The 22,814-nt window shown below is 45.4% G+C and overlaps 1 protein-coding gene across 1 annotated transcript in view; it reads left to right on the forward strand.

Moving 5' to 3' along the window:
* Nucleotides 1-4,766: 4,766 nt before the first annotated feature.
* B4GALNT3 (beta-1,4-N-acetyl-galactosaminyltransferase 3) overlaps nt 4,767-22,814 on the forward strand; it is a 90,888-nt gene continuing 72,840 nt past the window's right edge. Inside the window, exon 1 of the mRNA XM_037846205.1 lies at nt 4,767-5,349. Within this exon, the coding sequence (XP_037702133.1) occupies nt 5,181-5,349 (169 nt within the window). The 5' untranslated portion in view covers nt 4,767-5,180. The remainder of the gene's footprint in view (nt 5,350-22,814) is intronic.

The raw sequence follows: 22,814 nt of genomic DNA on the forward strand, positions 1-22,814 counted from the left end.
AGCTCAGGGAAGGCTCATATAGCCTCTGTTTCAACATCAACTAATGAGCAATCTGATCTCCTCATGGGTTTCCCAGCAACAAAGCAAACCTGAGTGGAGAGAAATAATTGGTATTACTCAGTTGAAACTCCTGAAAAAGTCAAAGTTAATTTTTTGACTTGGATAATTGTCTTTTGACTTGCTAGGGAATTCTTTCCCCTGGAGGAGGAAGGCAGAAGGAGAGGTTGTAATAACTTTGGGGCATTCACGCTCCAGGCTGGAAAAGGAAGCAATATCCAGCAACAGATGCCAAACTCAGAGCTTCCAAGCACATAGTTCTGAGTTGGGTCGCTAGGTTTTGCTGAGGACTGTATCAACAACCCACTTGCTTGAAATCATGAGCTCTCAGTTTTTGAAACTGCCTGGGATCTTTCCTAGCCAATGAGTTTTGTTTTGACCTTTTAGCATAACGTATCTGTTCTCTCTCCTCTTCCAGTGGTGATTCCTTTGACTCTCAGCTATGCAATCTTGCATGCATTCTTCTATAGGGACGGTAAATATTCATCTGTTTCCCAAACTAGTATGCAAAATTACTTAGGATCATAGATGGGGAAACTAAGGCTTGGGGCTCTGCCAGAACGCATATCATTCTTGCCACCATCTGGATAGAAGGGCCTGGCTGCAGTGGAAATCAAGAGATAACCAATAAGTGGCACTTGGTGAGGGTTTCCGCCCTCTCCTGGGGTTGGTTCCCATGGTAGCAAAGTCTGCAGAAAGATTTGTAAAAGAAGGACTCGTGGAAGGAAGGGATAGGAAAAAAGTTCTCTTCAGTAAAGAGCAGAGCAGGCAGCATTTATGAGGATGGGAGGGGGAACACGAGAAGAGTTATCATGTGTCCCAGTGAGTTATGGATGTGCTGAGCCTGAGCTCAGAGTTTCCAGGGTGAATATATTTCCCCAGGGGAATTTACAGGGGAGCAACATGCAGGGAAGAAAGAAAAAGCACTGGATCTGAAATTAGAAAGCCAGAATTTGAGTTCCAGTTTTGCTGTGGATCACCTACATGACTTTGAGTGAATTATTTACCCTCTTTGAGCCCATTTCCTTGTCTGTGAATTGGAATCAATGAAACATACAGCTTTTGATATGAGTTATATGCATGAGATGACAGAGGTAAAACAAAGACACACTTGCCAAGATGACTGTGTTGGGGAACATGTCTCTTGGATCACTCTAGTGTTGTTCTTTTCTCTCTTAGGAATTCTCTCAAAGTAAAGGAACTCAGTCTTCCCATGTCCCTTCTAAGACACTGGTCACGTGGTGGTCCAGAAACCCTCACTGATTTACCAACAGAATTTTTACTACCAAGATAACTCCCTGAAATATATTTGAAGAGCAGGGATGCTCCCAAAGTAAATAAGTGAGGGTCTGTGTAGGAGTGTGGAAGAACAGACCATATGTACATGTTGGGTAGAATGGAAAGAGGACTGCAAGGCTGAAGATCTGGTTCTGGTTTGGACTCCATTGCTTACCAGTCATGTGAACTTGGTGCAAGTCACCTTGAAGAAACTGAGGCTCGTGAAGTTTATCTGTATATAGAGAAGGACACCTTCCCTGCTATTCTCACATGGTTTTGAGAAAAGAAAAAGATGTGATATGGATATGAAAATGCACCATAAACTCAAAGGTGCTACATTAAAATGTATATGTTGGGTTTTAGGCTATGGAAAGGGTGGCACTGGGGACATAGGAATTAGTATATTTTGACATCCTATAGACTAGAATAAGAATTGCTCTGGATTGAGGAGTTCTGCTACTGTTCCCAGAGTTCATTGGACCCCTTTTCCTTCTAAATTCAAACCAAAATTCTCTAGTCCATATACTAATTAAACCCATTTTAGGAAGCTTACACTGACCTCCCTTACAAAGCCTCTGTAATTTAGGAGAAGAACCTTTGTTCTTAAGAACCTTTGACTTGCCCTGACCTTGACATCCTTGCAAATCAAAGATCAGAGCCTGGAAATTATTTTACTTTTAAGCATTCTGTGCAATGTGATCCTGGGTCATCCTGGTCCAGTGCCAGGGCTGAAGTGGGAAGGTGAAGGAGCAGTAAAAATCATCATCAGAAGAATTAGTGGTTATCCAATTAAATTGACACAACAATGAACAGACATTGATGACAATATATTATGCCACCCAAATTTGCCACCATGAATATCTCAACCCACATACTTCGCTCTGCATCTGAGGGAGGATGACAATTAGCTCAATTGATTGGGAAAGGAACTAGGGTTCCAAAGTCCGGATCCTCCCCTGCTGTGATATCATCAGGAGTCAAAAAAGGATTTAATGTATGGGGGTGGAGGGTAGGGATTGGGGAGTTAATACTTAATGGGTACAGAGTTTCTGTTTGGGGTGACGGAAAAATTTTGGTAATGGATGATGGTGATGCCAGCACAATATTGGGAATGTAATTAACACCACTGAATTGATTGCTTGAAAGTGGGTAAAATGGGAAATTTTAGGTTCTAAAAATGTTACCACAACAAAAATTTGTTTGGATTTGGAGCAAGCTGTCTGAAAGAAGGGTATGAATGTGAGGGAGAGCTCAGTGGTGACACAACCACAGCAGCAAAGAGAACAGATGGGGAAGAGAGAGGAAAGTCACAGGGTTTCTGCCCCCCACCCTGGCACTCTCTTACCATGAGCAGGGGAAGTAATGATCTGTTCAAGGTATAAAAACACAGTAGAAGTGAGAGGAGGAAGGCACAAAATCGAGAGATGCATGGTGATCTTTTTCCTGTTCTGAATTTCTTTGAATCTTACTATTTGGATCCGTTACTCAGCCTTTAAGATGACTAATATTTTTAGATTTCTATCTGTGAAATATGTTTCCTCCTCAACTAGACATCTCCCTGTTTTATATCTCTCCTGGTTCCTACACAATAGGTACTTTGAGTGTTTTGGTTTGACTCAAGTGATTGCAAGAACCTTCTCAGGAGGGCCAGTCTTGAGGAGAAAATTGTAGTGGGGTTGCCACCCATTTCTATGACAAAGCCCTGAAAGGACTCAGCCTGACATTCAATCTGGTCACCCCCAATGAGCGAGGGACTCTACTTACCAGGGCTCTAGTCACTTCCCACCTGACTCAGCCAAGCTTGCACACACTACTCCTGTCTTGGCCTTTCAGAGAGAAAAAAAACTTGGGAATTGCACAAATCTGTTTGGAACATCACAGGGACATTTCCCAGTGGGGTTACCATTAGAGATTCACCTTCTGCTAAAGAACTACAATGAAAAGTTCTGGGTTCACTCAGTGCTAACCTCATCCTAAAACATTACTGAGCACTAAATGGACATTGTGCTACATGCTGGGGATGCAAAGCACCCACTTTTGAGACTTGGGAAAACAGGCACATTCAAAGAAAGGCTCAATATATCAGTGGGTGGGGCAGACAGTAAATTTTCCTAAAGCTCCATGGAAAAAGGGGTTGCTTGCTCAGGACTGGGCTTATCCAAGAAAACCGCAAAGAACCTGAAATGGACCGTGAAGAAAGGATCAAACCTGACCAACTAGAAAAAATGTGCTGGAACTATTTTAGCTGGAACCAGTTTCATTTGGTTCCATAAAGTTGGAAAAGGTTTGGAAAGCCTTGAATTCCAGATTTATAATTGCATCAATAAGCACTGGGAAGACTAGACATTTTTGAGCAGGTATGTGTATGCATAACCGAGTTTTATAAAGATAATCTGGCAGTAGTGGAGAGGATGGCTGGGGTGGGGGTCTGGAGCCAGGGAAGCTGTTTAGGAACAGTTACAATAGTCCAGTAGGGGATGTTGGACTATAGAACACCTAACTAAGGTGGTAGAAGCAAAGGGAAAACAGCACTCCGTTCTATGCATCTCTCCTTTGGAAGAACATTGACCATGATACCCATTTGATCCCCTACTTTCTCTATTGCCCCTTGACATTTTTCCCCAGGGGAGAGTGGAAAAGAAAACTACACTATTAGCTGAATGACTTTGGGCAATTCACTCTGCCCTCTGGACCTTAAATCATCTCATTCAGTATCAGATAACCTTCACCTGCCCAAAGGCAGAGACCTGGAATGCAGAATATCTTGATGATCCTTTCAACCCCAAGAGGGAGTTTCTTTCTTTCGGTTTTTAATTCTTCAGAACCCTTCAACCTCTATTCTTTCCCCAACAGCTAGTCCATTCCGGTCTGGAAAAACACACTTGTTGAGATTCGTCCTGGGGATCAGATAACTTTCCCAGTGCCTCTCAGAGACGTGGTTGAGGCCGGGACCAAAGGGTCTTCAAATCTGACCGGGATGATGACTGGAAGGATGAATTGAGAGTCCACTTTGTTACCACAGGTCGAGAGTAAGGTCGATGGAGGCCATAAAAAGCCCTCCATGAAGCCAAAGGGGCATCACCTGGACGCGAACCCGGAGTCTACTCAGTCTCTACTTCTCTTCTGCCCGCGGAGCTGCACCGACAAGTGCCTGGGGCGGTACCTCAGTTTCCCTCAGTCACACATGTCCAGATCCTAACCTACCCCCTCCCTCCCCCTACCCATTCCCAGTCCGCGGAAGCACCACCTCTCTCTGCCTCCAGCTTTTGTTACCCTAGAGAGGCTCTGCCGCTTCCCAACGCTTCTCGGGGGCGGGGCCCACCTGTGCCCCGGGGCGGGGCCTGAGCGGGGGCGGAACAGGTGGGGCGTGAGGTAGTGCCCGGAGCTGTAAAAGAGCCCGAGCTGGAGGTAGGCGAGAGCAGAGGCGAGCGAGCGGGCAGGCTGGCACCCCGGGAATCCTTCTTTTGGGGCCGCGTGTAAAAAAGCGAGCGAACCGGCGGGCGACGCGCGAGGAGGGAGGGAGCAGCGAGCTGCGGCGAGGAGAGGCGTGGAGAGAAGAGGCGAGCGCGGAGCCGAGCGGAGGACACCGGGGAGGAGGGACCGGGCTCGGCTCCTGGAGACAGAGCGGCTTGAGAGGCGGCGAGAGGCGCCCGAGGGGCCCCCCGGCGCACGGAGCATGAGCCGGCGCCCCGCGGGAGAGCGGCCGGGGGCCACGGCCTCGGCGCAGCCCTGAGACACTGGGCTGGGGCTGGGACTCGGGGCGCCCGGGGCGCGGGGCCCGGCCGGGGGGCGGGGGCCGGCGGGGGAGCAGCCCGGGCTGGCGGCGGCCGCCGCGGCGCAGCGCCATGGGGAGCCCCCGGGCCGCGCTGCTCCCGCTGCTCGTGCGCCCGGTCAGGCTGCTGCGGAGGCGCTTCCGGCTGCTGCTGGCGCTCGCCCTGGTGTCCGTGGGGCTCTGGACTCTTTATCTGGAACTGGTAGCGTCGGCCCAGATCGGCGGGAACCCCCTGAACCGGAGTAAGTAACGCCGGGGGTTGGGGGGCACGGGAGATAGGAGCAGGCAGCACCGGTCGCTCCCGCGTTGGGGAACCCGCCCTCTCGTCCTCAGACCCCATTTCCAACTCGTTTTGCTCTCCAGGTGCCCGGCGCCGCCCCGCTGCCTACTCGGAGAGAAAAGGGGTGGGGGAGCGGCGGGGCCGAGCGCCGAATTCCCCACCCGGGGCCTGCCCGCCGGGCCATGCGGGGCCGGGGCACCCTCGGGGTTTCGTCCCCGCCTGTCCCATGGAAATGGACTTTCAACTCCGCTGGAAGAGAATCGCGTGGTTCGCGCGCGGGATTGGGATTTGTGTCAGGGATGCCCTCGGTCGTCTCCACCGAGGCCACGCGCGCCCAAACTTTGCCCACTGCCTTCTCCTCGGCCCTCAGTTCCTTCTCTTGCTGCGTCTTCTGGGGCTCTTTTTTAACAATACCTCCAAGAGCCACCTCTCCTCCCTCTTGCCATGTGCCACTCCCTTCCCAGCCCCCTCCTCTTACCCCGAGTCTCCCACCTCCTCCCTGAGCGGCCGTCTCCTCGTCCTGGCCATCCCTCCTAAGGAATCCACCAGACGCCCCAGATCCTGTTGGAAGAGGCAGTGGGGAGCACAGCCAAAGAGGCAGTGGGTAGATTCTTCTCTTCAGTTATTAACTAAAGCCAATTAAAATATCTGTGCCTCAGTTTCCTGGTAGAAAAATGGGAGGAGGGAAGGGTATCTTTTCCTTTTTTACTTCACCAGGCATGGGTGTCAGAGTGATTTTCTTTACTATTGGTGGGGTAACAAAGTCATACTCTGACAGTTTCAGGGACTGTAAAAGGTCAATGTCATAGCCCCCAAAAGAATTGGAGAAGCCCCCAGAACTATCAGGTGCTCTTCCCAAGCCTGAGGGGCAGAGGGTCCTATTCTAGCCCATTGTCTCCCATGCCTTCGCTTCCCCCTTTCAAGAAACTCAGAGGGAATGGCTGATGAAATTGCTGGTGGGAAGACGCTCTGACATGTATTGGTGTCGACTGCTCTGCCCAGAGCTGGGTGTGGTGCTTTCCCTCCCTCCTGTGGCCAAAGACAGGGGGATTACTCGGACAGCCCTGAGAATTGGTCTAATTTCTTACTCTGTGGCAGTGGAGATAATTCTGGCTGTAAGTTGGGAGACCGGGGTGCCAATCCTGGCCCAGCCACTAACCAGCCAGAGAATCGAGGGGAAAATGACAGCTTCTCAAATAAAAGGAGGAAGCTGGCCTAAAGGATTTCCAAGGTCCCCTTCAGCCTGAACACTACGATTGTATAATCTCCCCTTCCTCCGCCACCCCCCATTTATCATCTCCAGGCCCAGAGAGCTCAGTACATCATAGGGAAGGCTGTGCTCAGCCTCAGTGCCCCAGCTGAGTGGGAAAGTTCTACTGATGACCAAAATCTGCCTCCCCATAGCTATTTCTTCCTTCCTCTGGGCCTTGTTCTCCCCTGGGAAAGGCACAGATAGTGAGGAGGTGGGGTGGGGGTGGGGTAAGGGCTGGGAGGGCTCTCCCTTTTCTGGTTCTTGGTCCACCCCTTCCTCATGTGGCTACCGTTTCCTTTATGTGGTAGCCAGTAGGAGCCTCTGCACAAATTAAAACTGGACCGGAAAGTGGTTGCTTTGTGGCCCTGAAATCAGTGATCCTTCTTGGCCCCACCCAACTTTTCTCCCTAGGGACGTGGCACCAGTTTACCATAATCATAATCTTACACTCTAGATCCCAACCCTTGTCCCTGTTTGCTGCCTAGTCATGAGCCGTCAATCCTTGGGTCTATTGTGTTCCCACTCAGGTGAATCTTACCACTCTGACTGAATTTCCTTACTCTTTGTTTCCTCTTCCAAACTGACCTTTCTCCAGAAAAAAATGTCCCCAGCTTCCTATTCTAGAATTGGCTTTCTGTATCTCTAACCACTATTTTTAATGAGAGTGTAAGCTTGGGCACGGATGCATCACTTGTTTCATCTTCTCCATCTCCTCGAACCCTGAGCTCAAGCCATCCACTGTGCAGGGTGGCTTTTCATGAGGGCTGTCCCACTAGATTCCACCCTTTTCTTGATTTTCCTTTTGGAATGAGATTTAGATAGTCCTTCCGTGGCTGTGGTTTCTGGCTCCTTTTCTCCCCTCCTTTTTTGTTGTGAAGAAGCCAAGACATCTTGCACCAAAGTCCCCTCTGGTCCTTTCAGTCTTACTCCCAGCTCAGAGCTCTTCCTCCAGAGGGGGAATTGGGAAATGGAGAGGTAGAGAGGGGGTTGCTAGCATTCCTTCCTCCGCACCCTGGCGTACCAACAGCAAGCAGGGTAGTAAAACGGCCCCTCCCAGGACAGTGCGCATGGCCTTGACCACAGCAACCAGGGCCCCATCTTGGCTCTTCCTTCCAACAAGCCACCCTGCCTCCTCTCCCCAGCGCTCCCTGCCAGTCCACTCCACCAGTTTTCCTGTCATCTGCAAGGCCAGCCTCCTTTACCAAGAACCTCTCATTTGCCTCCCCCTGTGTGACTGGTGCATTGATCTAGTGCTGGAGGAAGTGTATGGAGGGACGGCAGTCACAAACTCCAGGGTGGTAAAGTAATGACAGGGGACTGTGCCTCCCGCTTCATCTTCGTGGAATAACCCAGTAGTTTAAAATAGGAATGAAGTGCAATTTGGGCTCCATATGTAGAAAGGGATATGACCACAATTTGAGTAGCTTCATAGAAAAACAGCCCAAATCAGTGACAGATAGAAAATGGATCCCCTGGACAAAAGAATAAAGGCTGTTCAGTCATTCATTTAAAAAATATTTATTTAGCACATGCCTGGAGTGATGCATTGTGCTAGGTCAATTAGTGGACATAATGACCAGGATATGGTTTCTGCCCTCTAGCAGTTATCTGTCTAGGAGAAGGGAGTTCAGGTGCATACATAAAAATAATTATAATTTAAAATAATCATTAATTTTTGTAAATGTAGAACCTAGATCGTGCTGCAGCGCTTCTGGAAAGGCGACACAGCTCTTTCAGCTAATATTTCATGGAAGTGGTGATATTTTAGGAGATTTTGAAGAAATGGTTGAACATTTTTGAGGGATACAGAAAGAGAAGGTTATTCTAGCATAAGCAAAGACCAAGAGTCAGAGAAAGCTTAGTGTTTGGGGATGTTGGTGAAGCAAAGGGTCTGAAGGAGAATATAGGCTGGTGCCATATTATGGAAGGTTTTGAATACTAGCCTTGAGCAGATTTTATTTGGTTGATAACAGAGAGCAGTTGAAAGTTTTAGAATAAGGCATCACTGCAGAATGGAACAGGCAAGTGTAATAGTAAAATTATTTAACATGGCTTTTGCTATGGGATGGTGGTGCGGGAGCAGGGTCCTGGAGGTCCCTTACCATGCTGGGCACAGGTGCTTTAACTGCTGGCCTGGGGAGGGCCAGGGGCACGCAGAGGACTTGGGGCAATCACTGTTTACCAACATGTCCATAAGTACTTTCATTTTTAACACCTGGTAGAGTTGGGTCAGTGTGTACTGCCTGTGAAGTAGTCCTAGGAACAGATTGCTATTGGAGATTAAAGACTCCATTCTGGCAGGTTTTAACAAGTTATTCTCATTTGCCCAGCTGGATTAGTTAAGGTCTTGCCTAAAGTCAGAGGCTGGGGCTAAAATGGTTTCTGTGCTTGGCCTACTGCTGGGGCCAACCAGGTGCTGGAGCCACAAGATCACATGTGAGCATGGCCAGGGCAGAGTCAGCAACAGAGTGATCGCCTCCTCGATCCCCCAAGCCGGGCCTGCCATGTCCCTGATTACGTGCCAGATTCTCCTGCTGGACCCCAAAGTGTCCTTAAGCTCAGGAATCTAGTTGGCTTTGACTGCCTTAAATTTGTAACGAATCTCCCTGCCTGGCTCCTGGTGATTTCCAGTTGCCTTTGAGTGGGCCAAGGGAGCCCCGGGGTCATCACAGCCACTTAGATTTGGAAAGGATACAAACCCCCCAGTCACAGAGGTAACTCAGGCTAGAGCAGTAATCTGAGACTCAGTGGGAAGAGAGGGAGAAGCAAATGAGACAGATGTGTAGGCAGAGGAGGGACAGTATGGCTTAGAATTGAAATTCAGAGCAGTGGCGAGTGGGAAAGGCAAGCACAGCTGCTTCATCGCTCCCTGCAGGCCGGGACGGTGTCTCACGCGGCCGTGCTGGCTGTCCCTCTTCCATGGAACCTCTGGCTCCTTTTCCCGTGTCCTACTTACCTCTTTGTGCTGACATTCCAGTCACCCAGCTGCCACTTGTATCTTCCAATCAGGATTCAATTCTGGGCACATACTAGGCACATAAGTGCCTTCTGGTTATGGGTTTCCAAGCACCGGGTATTTTCCACTGGCAGATACTCTGCTTATCAGTGACAGGTCCAAGAATAGAACCTAGGGATTCTTGATCCTTATGCCATAATGCATATACACAACAATAGCCTTTAAGAACAAATGCAGAGGATAAAAATCAGGCCATTAATGCTTCTAGTGTGTTTTCTTTGGGGCTGGCACTATCTATACCAGGATGTGGTGCGTGACAACCGGAGACCTTTCCTGGATTTGGCATCTCTTCTTTCCCTGGTCAGTCCCTGTTCTGACGTGACAAATGGAATCTCAGCAGCGCCAGTCTGACACCTCTAAACCCTGCTCACCCGGGATGCAGGGATCACCAAGTCCCACTCGCCTACTCGGTGGGGCCAGGGCTGCCTCCCATTCCCTTCCCGGGAGTTGTTCAGACGCCCTGCCCAGCACAGTTATAACTGCTTTGCAGCACAGGCCCTTCTGAAGCCCGCACTTGTGTGCAGGTTTCAGGAGTGGCTAGTAGGTGCACTGCAGTAATTTTCCAGGCCGCAGAGCCTGGTCTTGCTCTCCAGGGCTGAGCTTTATGGAGCAGAGCAGAGCAGAGCTGCCGCCATAGCAGAGTTTGCTTTGGAAGGGGGCCTAGAGGCTCTTTCTGGATTCTGCCACTCGCTGTCTAGCTCTCCTCTACCAAGTCCTACCAGTCTCGAAAACTGCCCTTTTGTTTTCCACAAGGATTTTTCCTCATACCTAGAAGGGATGAACTAGGTCTAAATTGGGCCAACCTCATTTGTGCTTTCAGACAAATTCTGCTTTGACCTTGTGGCCAACATAATTAAAAGATTTACACGTTAACCAATAAAAAAAAATATAACTGGAAGAGGCGAGGATAGTTTGGATGGTGTACATAAAGAGCGTTGGGCTGAATATGTTGTATATTCTGCACAAAGCATGCCAGATAGATCTCTGAAGTTTTTACAGTCTCTTAGTTTCTAACAAGTGCTGCTTTCAATGTTAAAAAGAATCCATTAGATAAGCAAACATGAGTTTTTTTTATTCCTGTGATTTTTTTGATATGTTATTTATTTTTTATGCTAGATATTTTAGTTTCTTAACTACAAAATTTTTGATATTGACCAACTTTTTTAGAAAATAGAATGTGCAAATTGTCCACCTGATCCTCCCTGTTTATTTTTAATTTATGTGTTTTTCAAATTTCTATTATGGTTGCATACATAGAACATAAATTCTCCCAATTTTAACCACTTCTGAGTATACAGCTCATTTGTGTTAATTGCATTCACAGTGTTGTGCTGCCATCACCATTATCTATCACCAAAAGCTCTCCATCATCCTACTGTTTGTTTTTTAGCTTTTCATTGAAGTATATTCTATGTATAGAAAAGTGCGTATACACAGCATGATGAATTTCCACAAACTGAACATACATGTGTTAACAAGTACTCAATAAAGAAACAACATTGCCAGCACCCCAGGAGCACCCCTTGGGCTCCCTTTTAGTCACTATTGTCAGCTTAGACTTTAAATTAGCCTGTTTTTCTACTTTATATAAATGGAACCAGATAGTATGTGATTTACTTTAAAAATATTTATTTCCTTATGATTATAAAAATAATGCACCAGAAGACAGCTGTGTACCTGGGCTGCATTAACCCCTGTAAATTACGTTTTCTGTGCTTTAGGCATCCCAATACAATTGATATAAAAACTTAAGGCCAGGGAAGACCAAAGACCTAAATGCTGTAAGATGTAGCCCCATGAAATTGTCTGTTAGAGCTTCTTCAAGGATGAATTAAGAGCCATTGCTCATCCTGTGTATGAAAATGCTTCTGGGCTTCTCTTGGGCAATTGGTTTAATTTAAATTGGCCATGCAAATTGCACTACCACTCAGGTTTGTCCCTTTCTGTTGTTTACTAGAAGGCTTGGAATTCAATTTTTTGTTCATCTGCAGAAAAGTATTAAGGATTTTTGTATCAATTTTATGCCTGCCCCTTTATTCCCACCCCACCCCCTTTTTTTCCTCACAGCTACTTCTAATTTATGTCATTTTCTATTCTATGATCCTTGTAAGATATCTTTTTTTTCTGAACCAAGCCAAGGCATAAAAGAAATCAATGTAACAGTGCCTATGGTGTACAGAATAGCATGAAGAAGAAATTCAGCCTCCTATTACCCCATCACCCTGACCTAACCAGCCTTAAAAAGAAAAAAAATCAGGTATCGTAAGCAGTAATAAGCAGATGCTGGATTCTGGAATTCTTTAGGTAAGAATTCTAGATTAAAAAAATAAAAAAGCTGAAAGTTTATTTTCCGGATTCTTTTTTCTGTCTTTAGTTTATTTGGGTATGAAAAATGGAATGATATTCAAAAATAAATTCCCACCTCTTTATGTATCAGAAAGAATATTAAAAGCTTAAAATTTACTGACAGAAGTTGGGGCTTGAGGCACCGTTGAAAACAAGGGCGTAAATGCAAGGAAAACTCAATAAAACTTGGAGCACCCGTGACAATACTGATAAAACAACTGAAGGGCTGGCCAGAAAGTACAGAAGATCTCAGAAGATGATGAACGCAAAGGTCTGTGGCCACTGCCTGACCATGGCTTGTGGATGCACAAAGCCACAGACATCAGAGATGCAGCCCCTTTATTAACAGATGAGAAACCCGAGGCCTGGGGAAGAGATGTTATCTGCCTCTTCCACCCATTTCTTCTTTCAGGCTATGTTCTTGGGGTGCCTAGAAGACCTTCGCTGTGCCCCATTCCATAGCAGGTAAACTGGGCTTTGTGACATCAAGTCCTGGGAAGAGAGCCTAAAAATCAGAAAAGAGGAAAGAAAGGAGCAGGAGTAGGAATGAAGAAATGACATTACGGACAGGCCAAGGATTTTATATATAAATGCCCAAGAAATAGTCATGTGTTTTTCAACTTTTGTGTATTTATTTAGCAAATCTCAAATGGCTACAGAGGTGATTCATTTTAAAATTAAGTTTTAAGCAAAATGTTTATGGAGTGATTGAGTAGGATGAAAAGATGGTGTGATGGTTCCTGGAAAAAATCACAGAATTTGAAGACAGAGCAGGATTCAAATCCAAGCTCCATCGCTTGCCAGCTTTATGACTCTGTATAAGGTGCTTATTCCTTTCCAAGCTGCAGATGCTTCATCTGGGCAATGGGATTTATCATGTCCTCCCTGTAGGGCTCTTCTTTTTTTTTTTTTAATTCGGTTTTATTGAAATATATTCACATACCATACAGTCATCCATGGTGTACAGTCAGCTGTTCATAGGACCATCATATAGTTGTGCATTCATTACCCTAATCTATTTTTGAACATTTTCTTTATACCAGAAAGAATCAGAATAAGAATAAAATATAAAAATAAAAAAGAACACCCAAATCATCCCCCCCATCCCACCCTATTTTTCATTTAGTTTTTGTCCCCATTTATCTACTCATCCATCCATACACTGGATAAAGGGAGTGCAATCCATAAGGTTTTCACAAATCACACTGTCACCCCTGGTAATCTACATTGTTATACATATAGTCGTCTTCAAGAGTCAAGGCAACTGGGTTGGAGTTTGGTAGTTTCAGGTATTTTCTTCTAGCTATTCCAATACAATAAAACCTAAAACCTGTTATCTATATGGTGCATAAGAATGTCCACCAGAGTGACCTCTCAACTCCATTTAAAATCTCTCAGCCACTGAAGCTTTATTTTGTTTCATTTCGCATCCCCCTTTTGGTCAAGAAGATGTTTTCAATCCCACAATGTCAGGTCCAGATTCATCCCCGGGAGTCATATCCTGCGTTACCAGGGAGATTTACACCCCTGGGAGTCAGGTCCCACATAAGGGGAGGGCAGCAAGATCACCTGCCAAGGTGGCTTAGTTGGAGAGAGAGGGCCACATCTGAGCAACAAAGAGGCACTCGGGGAGACTCTTAGGCACAATTATAAGCAGGTTTAGCCTCTCCTTTGCAGTAAGAAGCTTCATAAAGGCAAGGCCCCTGATAGAGGGCTCAACACATCAAACCACCAGTCCTCAATGTTTGTGAGAACGTCAGCAACAATCCAGGTGAGGAAGTCAACACCTCCACATCCTCCCCCACCTCATCAGGGGAGCCCCGAATATATATTTTTGTTTTCCGCCCAAGTTACTTTGGGATGTGTTGCTATTTCACCCTAACCTATACAGACCTGCCATATCTCACTTCCTATTCAAAGTTCCATGTAATTGTGGTGTTTGAACAAACTGACTGTAGAAGTTATATTGTTTAGAAAATATAGAGCTGTAGGGCTCTTCTTATGTTGAAAGGAGACTGAGTGCACCAACACACATTAGGGATCCTGTTAGCTTTAATATGAGCCTAGCATCTATTAAGGGCTCATTGAATATTGGTTCCCACCTCTTTCTTCACAGAGTTTACAGTCTCATAGGAAATGGAGACTTTCTGGGCAGGCAGGGATGGATACATTTCCTAACTGGCCCTTTTACCAATGCTTCATAAGTCTCAGTTCATAGCCCAGATCTGTCCAGTTCCCTGACAGTCACTAAGCCAAATGAGTCCAGCACCTGCCACCAAATACACACTCTTTAACCACTCTTCTGTTCTCCATGAGGTTTATAGCACTGCCTCCATCTTTCCATCCCTGTCCCAGGCAAAGATCTGTAGCAGGGTTGGGGGCAGGAAGGGTGGTGGTGAGAAGTAGAGGTCAAGGATTTTGCTGAGAATGGGAGATCTGGGGATGTACCAGGACACAAAAGTGCAGAAGTTGGGAAATGGCCCATTCCTCTGCTATGTGCCTTTGAGCACACTCTGAGCCTGGAAGGCAGGATCACCAGGCAGGTTTCTCATTTCAAATCCTATCTTTGTAACTGACTTTCCATGGGTCCCTGGGAAAGCCTCTGTTCTTTTGAGGGCTTCAGTTTTGTAATCTTTGTAATGGAAAGACTTTTTCTGGGTTAGGTTTGGAACTTCTTCCAAGTCCCTGCTTATCAGGGCCAAGGGACACTCGATCTCTGACCTCCTGCACTGGTCTTTCGGGACTCAGTTGCCTGAACTGAGGTGCCGGCCGTCCCAGTGCTTCTGTCACCTTGGCCTCCAAGGGCATCTCTGACAATGTGGTCCTCATAAAAGCAGTAGTCTCAAAGATTAAAGTCCTCCCTGCTGAGATCTTACAAATCCTCTGATCCACTCCTTTCCACGCTGCCTGCCAACCCAGGGTTCAAATGGATGCGTGCAAGCATGTACACACACACACACACACACACACACACACACACACACACACACCCTTCCTCACCAACCAGTGTGACTCAAATGGATCAAATGGATGCGTGCAAGCATGTACACACACACACACACACACACACACACACACACACACACACACACACACACACACACACACACACACCCTTCCTCACCAACCAGTGGGACTCCTGGCTGTGCAACACCACCTCTGAGTCAAGGACTGGCAAGGGACAAAAATGAAATACATACTCTCAATTCTTGGCTCTCCTTCCCTTTTATTTCATCTGAGTAGAGGGCCTGGAAGAAAGGAAGATGGGTATGGGGAACACATCCCAGACGAATGACTTCCAACAGCAGAAGACACGGAAAATTGCATGGGCACAAAGAAGAGAAATTGAGGGAGAGATTTCTGGCCGATTTTCTCATTTTGATGACTATATTTTTCAAATATATGTTTTATTTGCTCTGTTTCAAATTTGGTCCTTTAGAAAAATATGTTCTTGTGTTTTTAATAATTTAAAACAGATTTATTTTATAGTCTTTATTATTTTGGGGTTTGGAGAGTTAATCCTTCTGTTTCTGTGTCTGCTGGCTCTCATAGTAGAGTATTTCCTTATGCGTTTTGTAATATTGGGATTGTGAGCTGAAGTTGGGTTTTATCTGTAGGGATCCTAATGACTTGTGAGTTGATGTTGTGTTCCTCTAAAGAAATTTTATTTGCTTTTGCCAGGCACGCCAGGGGTACTACCAGTCCAGAATCACATTTGAAGTTCTTTTTAACTTGTGGGCTCTTGGAAATGCATGTAGAATGATTTTGAACCCCAAACCTACATGAGGGCATGCCTGTGGTTATGAGCTCTCAGCGCAGACAGACCTTCTTGTATTCTCTGTATGGGCAGGTACATTTTTTTTTTTCTACTTCACCCTTTCTCTGAAGATATAACCTTTCAAGAGTCCCCGCTTTATGAGGAGTTGTAGTTCCCTGCCTCCCATGGACCTACAGCCTCATCTTCTATCTGTACACTGTCATTAAAACACAAGCCACTTTGTCACCACCACTGGCAAACTAAGGGACTGCCAAAGTGTTAGCATCTGCTTGCTGCTCTGATTTTGACATCTTCACTTTTTGGCCACTGAAGTTTTCTTTTTCTTTTTTTTTTTTTTTAATTCGTTTTTTTGAGATATATTCACATACCATGCAGTCTTTCAAAACAAATCGTACATTCGATTGTTCACAGTACCATTACATAGTTGTGCATTCATCACCAAAATCAATCCCTGACACTTTCATTACCACACACACAAAAATAACAAGAATAATAATTAAAGTGAAAAAGAGCAATTAAAGTAAAAAAGAACACTGGGTGCCTTTGTTTGTTTGTTTGTTTGTTTCCTTCCCCCATTTTTCTACCCATCCATCCATAAACTAGACAAAGGGGAGTGTGGTCCATGTGGCTTTCCCAATTCCATTGTCACCCCTCATAAGCTACATTTTTATACAATTGCCTACTGAAGTTTTCTTTTACTTTATTGAGTACTTAACTATATATACAAAAAGAAGTTAGTCATATTTTATCCAGCATTTTCAGTATTTTGCCATGGGTATTTTCCAAAGAGAAGTCCTTCGGCTTGGATTTCTAAAACCTTCTCCACATACAAAGAAGCAAAGGTGACTATTTCCATTTGAGGAATATAGCATAAGCAAAGTAAAAGTTTAGGAAACACTGGTTCTGTAGCGATGAGGCTCACATGTTATAAAAGGATGTGGTTGAAAAGGAAGTTGCGTCCTGACTGGAGTTTTGAGTACCAGTATGTTGAGTTTGGAGTTTGTGGAGAGCAACATAATTTTTTTCAAAGCGGGGTTTTGATATGATGAAGGCTATGTTTTCTTTTTTCATCCTCTGATTCATTCTTCAAACAATTGTTGAACACCTTCTACATCTCAGGAACTGTGATCCCAGTTCGACTAATTTGTTGTAAGTTTGCAGGATGGCTTGGAGGTAGAGAGGCCCCTCAGGTGTTTATTGCAGGGATCTAACGGGTGGGCAATGAGTGCCCCACAGGGAAGGGTGGCAGAAGAAAGCTGAGACATCAAAGAATGAAGTGAAGGAATTTGGTGATAGAGTTGATGGTGAAGGTGATAGAAAGAATGCCCTCTAAAATTGTGCTTTTCACACTTGGTTCTCTGGTTACATGGTCATGATCATTCCAGTTAAGGGCTACCATGCACACTCAGCATCTCAAAAAATGTTCTCATGAGAAGAAAACCTTCGTTCCTCCTTGCACTTCTCTCTGGGACTCGGAACCCATGCTGGTACTGGAGAAGAAGACAGAGAGAGGGAGACGGACACTCATTCATTCAACAAATATTGATTGAGACACTCGGTATGTGCCAGGCAGTGATCTAGGAATTAGGGCCATAGCAGAGAGCAGGAAATTTAAAGTCTTGGCTATCATGGAACTTACATTGCTGGTGAGGAGAAGACAGTTAATCACATTTAAAGAAAAGGTAAGAATTTCAGATGGTGATGAGTTTTTGGAAGAAAATGAAATGTGATAATGGCACTAAGTGACTGGATGGAGAGGTGTGAGAAAAGACCAGCTGGGAGGGTGTGAAGGGTAAGAAAAGACTGCTCTAGCTAGGTGGATTGTTGGTGGGGTAGGGGTGGGGCTCTCTGAGAAAGTGGCATTCCTAAAACAGATAACATAACCTAGGACTAGAGCACATGGTTAAGCACCCAGTGAATGTCAGGATTACAAGTGCCTCAGGAATTCAGAGAATGGGAGCTGGATAGAAGATGAAAAATGGGTCATTGCTGGTTTTCAGGTTGAACATCTCCTTCTTACCCCTCCATGGTCCTGAAAATAATGTCCTCCTTTACTTTCCTGGCAGGAGTAGAGGCAGCATCAGACTTTGAGTTTTCTACTGGGACTACTTGAGAGAGAGGTGCTGGCTAAGGGCTCTGGGTCTGGATTACATGGTCACGATCATTTCAAACTGGTAGTGGTCTTCTCATTTCTTCTCCTGGGTCCTGAAACCAGGATGGGAAGAGAGGAAGTGCTATTGAAAGCCCAATAGGAATTAACTGGTGCCTCCCCCTTCTCCCACAGCACGTATTTGGTACCTCCATTAGTGTGCACTTATCAAATTCTGCCTTGCATCAGAGTTATTTATGTCCTGTTTGTCTTTCCCCCATGAGATTGTGAATTTCTGGAGGGCTGGGCCTGGGGAATTTTTTCGCCTTTCTTTCTCTAGCACAGACATTTTAAACCTCTTGTGGATCACACATACCTGTAAGAGTCTGATGAAAGAACTGTGGACCCTCTCCCCAGAATTTCCCCTCCCCTATATATTTTGCATGCTGTTTGGGGGAGGTGCACAGGCACCTGACACCTATCCGTGGATACCTAGTTAAGCACTCTACCTGAATGCTGAAGAATATTATGGGTTACAGTTCCACAGTCTCAGTTATTTCCTTAATTTGAAATATAACATATAAGCAAAAAGGTGGTAACTTTCAAAGTATGATTTAACAAGTAGTTATAAAGGAAATTTCCAAGAATGTTATGGGTTACAGTACCATAGTTTCAGTTATTTCCTTATTGTGAAGTATAACATATATACAAAAAGGTCAGAAAGGTGATAACTTCCAAATTACAATTTAATAAGTAGCTATAGAGCAAATGTCAAAGAATGTTATGGGTTACACATATTCAGTTATTTCCTTATTGTAAAATATAACATATATACAGAACTGTGGTATCTTTGAAAGCATAATTTAACATGCAGCTAGAGAGCAAATTTTGAAGCATTTTATGTGTTACAGTTCCACCCTGTCAGTTTTCTCCTTCCAGCTGCTCTAGTACCCTAGAGACTAATCTGTCAGTGTATTATGCATGCATCTAACCCATTCTCAACTGCTGTCACACTCTCTATTTATCTTTTCTTACCAGTGAAATAGCTAAACTTATTGCCACCTGATTAGAGCTGCTGTTGGGGATGATTTGTGATTTTTTTTGAAATTTCTCCAATGACACACTGCATTGATATTTTTATTTTATTATTTTATTTTTTATTTTATTTTATTAAAATGTTTTTAATTTTTTAAATGCAATTTTGTTGAGATATATTCACATAACATACAATCCTCCAAAGTGTACAGTCTGCATTGATATTGATAATTGACAGCAACCAGCAAAGAAGTTATTTTCGATGCTGAATTCTCACGTAGCAGGGGCAGGGACAAGACCTGACTTTCCTCTTCCAATAGCTCTCTGTGTTTCTTTCACCGTCTCAACCTGAGACTAGAGCTCATTCCAGCATAACCCTTTTGAAAAAAAAAAAAAAAAAGCATGGAGTCGTGATTTCCTATCTCACCTCCTTGAGTTGAAGAGGGATGGGAAATAAGGAGTGGATGAAGTTGACTTTAAATCAAAAGAATCCACCTGCCTCACCCCACTTTACGCTCCCCCCTTTCCTCTAAAGCATTTCAACATTTAAAACATTGTCGTATTCTGCTTTATTCTAGTCTCTGTGTAGAAAGATACTCATAAATGAGAACTGATATTTGATAATTCTAGTCTTAGTCAGCAAATGGAAGTCCATTTTCTGGTAATTCTGTGTTTGGGGACAAAAGATGAAATGAACAACAAATTGAAGAAAAATTGCAGGAAGGGAGCAATAAGTGGGTTCAGAACATGTTTGGAAGAGAACGGGGAAGAGGTGAAAATATATTCAAACTTGATTTAGCATGTTGAATAAGAATTAAACTTTGCTCTGATGCATAAAAATTGGAAAAAGAGTTGCATAAGGAACGTTGTACAATAGTGAAGCTTTAATGATATTTCTTAGGAAATAATACCAGTCTGTTATGGGGAAACATTTACTGAAGCAAGAGCAATTAAATTGGAGCTTTGTATTCACTGTTTTGAGATGGGCATAAACTGCCTAAGGTACTTTTGATAACCCCCACACACACCCCAAAGACAGGGAGATTCAGTTTCTGGAAAATGAAAATAAATTGTGAAAATTTTTAGGAAAACAATTATGAAATATTTTAGTGCCCTTTATAAATTAAAGTTTTTGTTAGTTAAGCAAGATAAACGTATACTGTACATAACTTGATTTTCTCAAAACAACTATGCTTATTATACTTGGATATTGGAAGTCTGAGGCAAAAAAAAAAAAAAAAAAAATCCAGCAAAGTTTCTCCTTAAACAAAGAACGAGGTGTTTTTCTGTTTGTTTGTTTTTTTTTTTTTTTGTCATGAGCCTTTGTATCTCTAAGAAGGAATGGAAGGAGAGGGAGAACAATAGTACCTTGTTTTCCTGTGGAACCTTTCTCCTGGAAACCCAGAGCAATGCTGGCTGCAGCCATGTCTTGGGATCAGACCTGAAGGCACATTGGTCCTTTTCCACCTCTCTGGGAAGGTGACTTTGGCCTCAGCTTAAGGATGCATATGGAACAGTGGGGGTAGGAAATGACACATGCAGACTCTGAATCCTGGGGTTCACGGGGAAGACTCAAGGTACAGCCTGCCCCTTCCTCTACATAGAGGGGAAACTAAGGCAGAGGGGGCTGGCACAGACACACTTATTGAGTCCACCCATCATGTCACTGAAGGAGTTGGGAAGCTCACCCAAGTATTCTGACTTTTAGTACCAGGTAAGGGATATGGACTGATTGAAGCTCAGCAGGCGACAGGATGTATACAGAATCTCTTTGGACTAACTTAACTCCCACTGAGGATATTTTGTTTCATGGTTGTGGGTTTGATGGTGTGATTGCCCTGCCCGGATCCCTCCCCTCCATTGGTGAGCTGATATTCCTTGGACCACCAAAGACATTAGCAGTGGAAGGGAATATTCTCAAGAAAACCTTTGGCTTCCAACAGCTAGGCAATGAGGGAGACAAAATTAATAGTTAGGGAAACATGGGAGAGGGAATCCTAATTCCAGGGAGTCTTGATAAAGGAGGAGGTGAACAACAGTGTCAGGTGCAGGTGAGAGGCCAGAAAGAGGAGACCTGAAAAGAAACCATCGTATTTGGCCAATAAGCAGGAAGAGTTACTGATGAATTGTGTGACCCATTAAGGTTTGTCTTCGTGGAAGGAAAGTGGAGGTCATATTATAGAATCATAGAGTATTGGGGCTAGAAGAGACCTTGGAGGTCATTGACATCCTCCATCCTGCACAAATGGCAGCATTTAGTTCTGTACACTGGGGATGCAAAGATAAAATACATTTGCTGTAATTTGTCCTTATACAGTTAAGAGAAAATGAAGCAAAGTTCAGGAAGGTGAGATCTCTGGGCAAAGAGATGGAGATCTGACTGGAGACAGGTACAGAGGGCTGCCTCCCTGCTCTTAGTGTTCCCCTAGTAACAAATCTCTTCCCCCTGCCCTCCCCAGGTGCTGGCTTTGTCTCTGTCAGTGGCAGTCATTCTGGGGCTGAGATCCTGGAGATATGAAGCTCTGTCCTTACCCCACCCCGAGCACAAGCAATGGGATGTGTTCTGCTGGCACACACCAGGCTCCACTGTTATCTCCGGGGCCATCACTCTCAGCCAGGGGGGTTGAGGCTCTGAAACTCTTGGTCTATGCTGGTGGTCTCAGCCTGGCTGCACATCAGAATCACCTGAGGATGGCCAAAAGCTCGCGAGGCCAAGACTTCACCCCAGGCCAGTGAATTAGATTTGAGGGGCAGGGACAGCGCAGCATCAGCTCTCCAGGTGATTTTAATGAGCAGCCAAGGTGGAGGAGCTCAGGGCTGCACTTCATCTCCAGGTGGGATAAGCTGAGACATAAAGGGGGATGAAGAGGGGGAAGCACACAGCTAAGCCATGGACAGAGTGCCCCTGGACCCCAGGCTGGCCCAAGCATTAGGCCTGGGAAGAATGGGAAAAGGACCGGAGGAAGGGGGGAGGCGATGAGGTAGACTGGAAAGTGGAGAAAATGGAAAATACTTGGTGTTGGAGGGTGCAAAGTTGCTGCCTGTGGTGGCCCCGCACCTTCTCAATGGCACCTGTCCTGTGAGATGCAGCCCAGCCGCTGAGCTGCGTCAGGTGGATTTGGTGTGTGCTGGGCTGCAGCACCACAGAGCTGTGTGATCTCCACCCATTTGGCATTCCAGAAGCGATGATGCTCTTGCAGGGATAGGATGCACACTTCGGAAACAACGTATCCCCTGAAATGTTCTCCCAGCCCCCAGAACCCCTCGGCCCTGTGAAACCTCATCACCCTTGTTTAGTCTGTCTTGTGAGCAGGGACCACTCTGCCACCCAGAACTGAGCCCTGAGCCTGCCCCCATGAAAGCCCTCAACTAATTCCATGTTTGTTGCAACACCTGGAGCAAGGTGAGCTGTAAGGGCACCGGGAGCCTCATTGTGTGCCCAGGTGCCCAGTGAGGTGAGAGAAATATAGTTTAGCTTGGAGGGAGATGCCTTCATAGTGGAGGTGGGATTTGAATGGGAATTGGAATGATGCAGAGGATTTGGGTAGATGGAGAGGAGCAAGGGTGATGGCAGAGGGCTCAGGGAACAAGCAAGGATGTGCAAGGATATGGGTTAAGGCCTGGGGGGAGAGGGCAGAGGAAGTGGTTGAGGTTGGATGAGCTCTTGAGTGATGATGCTGAGAGGGTCTCACCATGGAAGCTCAGTGACCTGGAGAGCATTTCCTCATGCCACAGTGACCATCGTCATGTTTTTTGTAGCCCTCCTAACCATCCTCCATCCTTCCAAGCTATGCGCCACCCCTGCCTGCTGAGCAGCCACCCCATAAACACTTCTGTGTGCTTAGCCCAGTGTTGCAGGGACATATTCTCAGGGCCTGGCTGTGGGGCTGGCTGCTTTTTGGCAGCCCCTG

This window comes from Choloepus didactylus, chromosome 8 (assembly GCF_015220235.1).
Source record: "Choloepus didactylus isolate mChoDid1 chromosome 8, mChoDid1.pri, whole genome shotgun sequence".
NCBI classification, from domain to species: domain Eukaryota; kingdom Metazoa; phylum Chordata; class Mammalia; order Pilosa; family Megalonychidae; genus Choloepus; species Choloepus didactylus.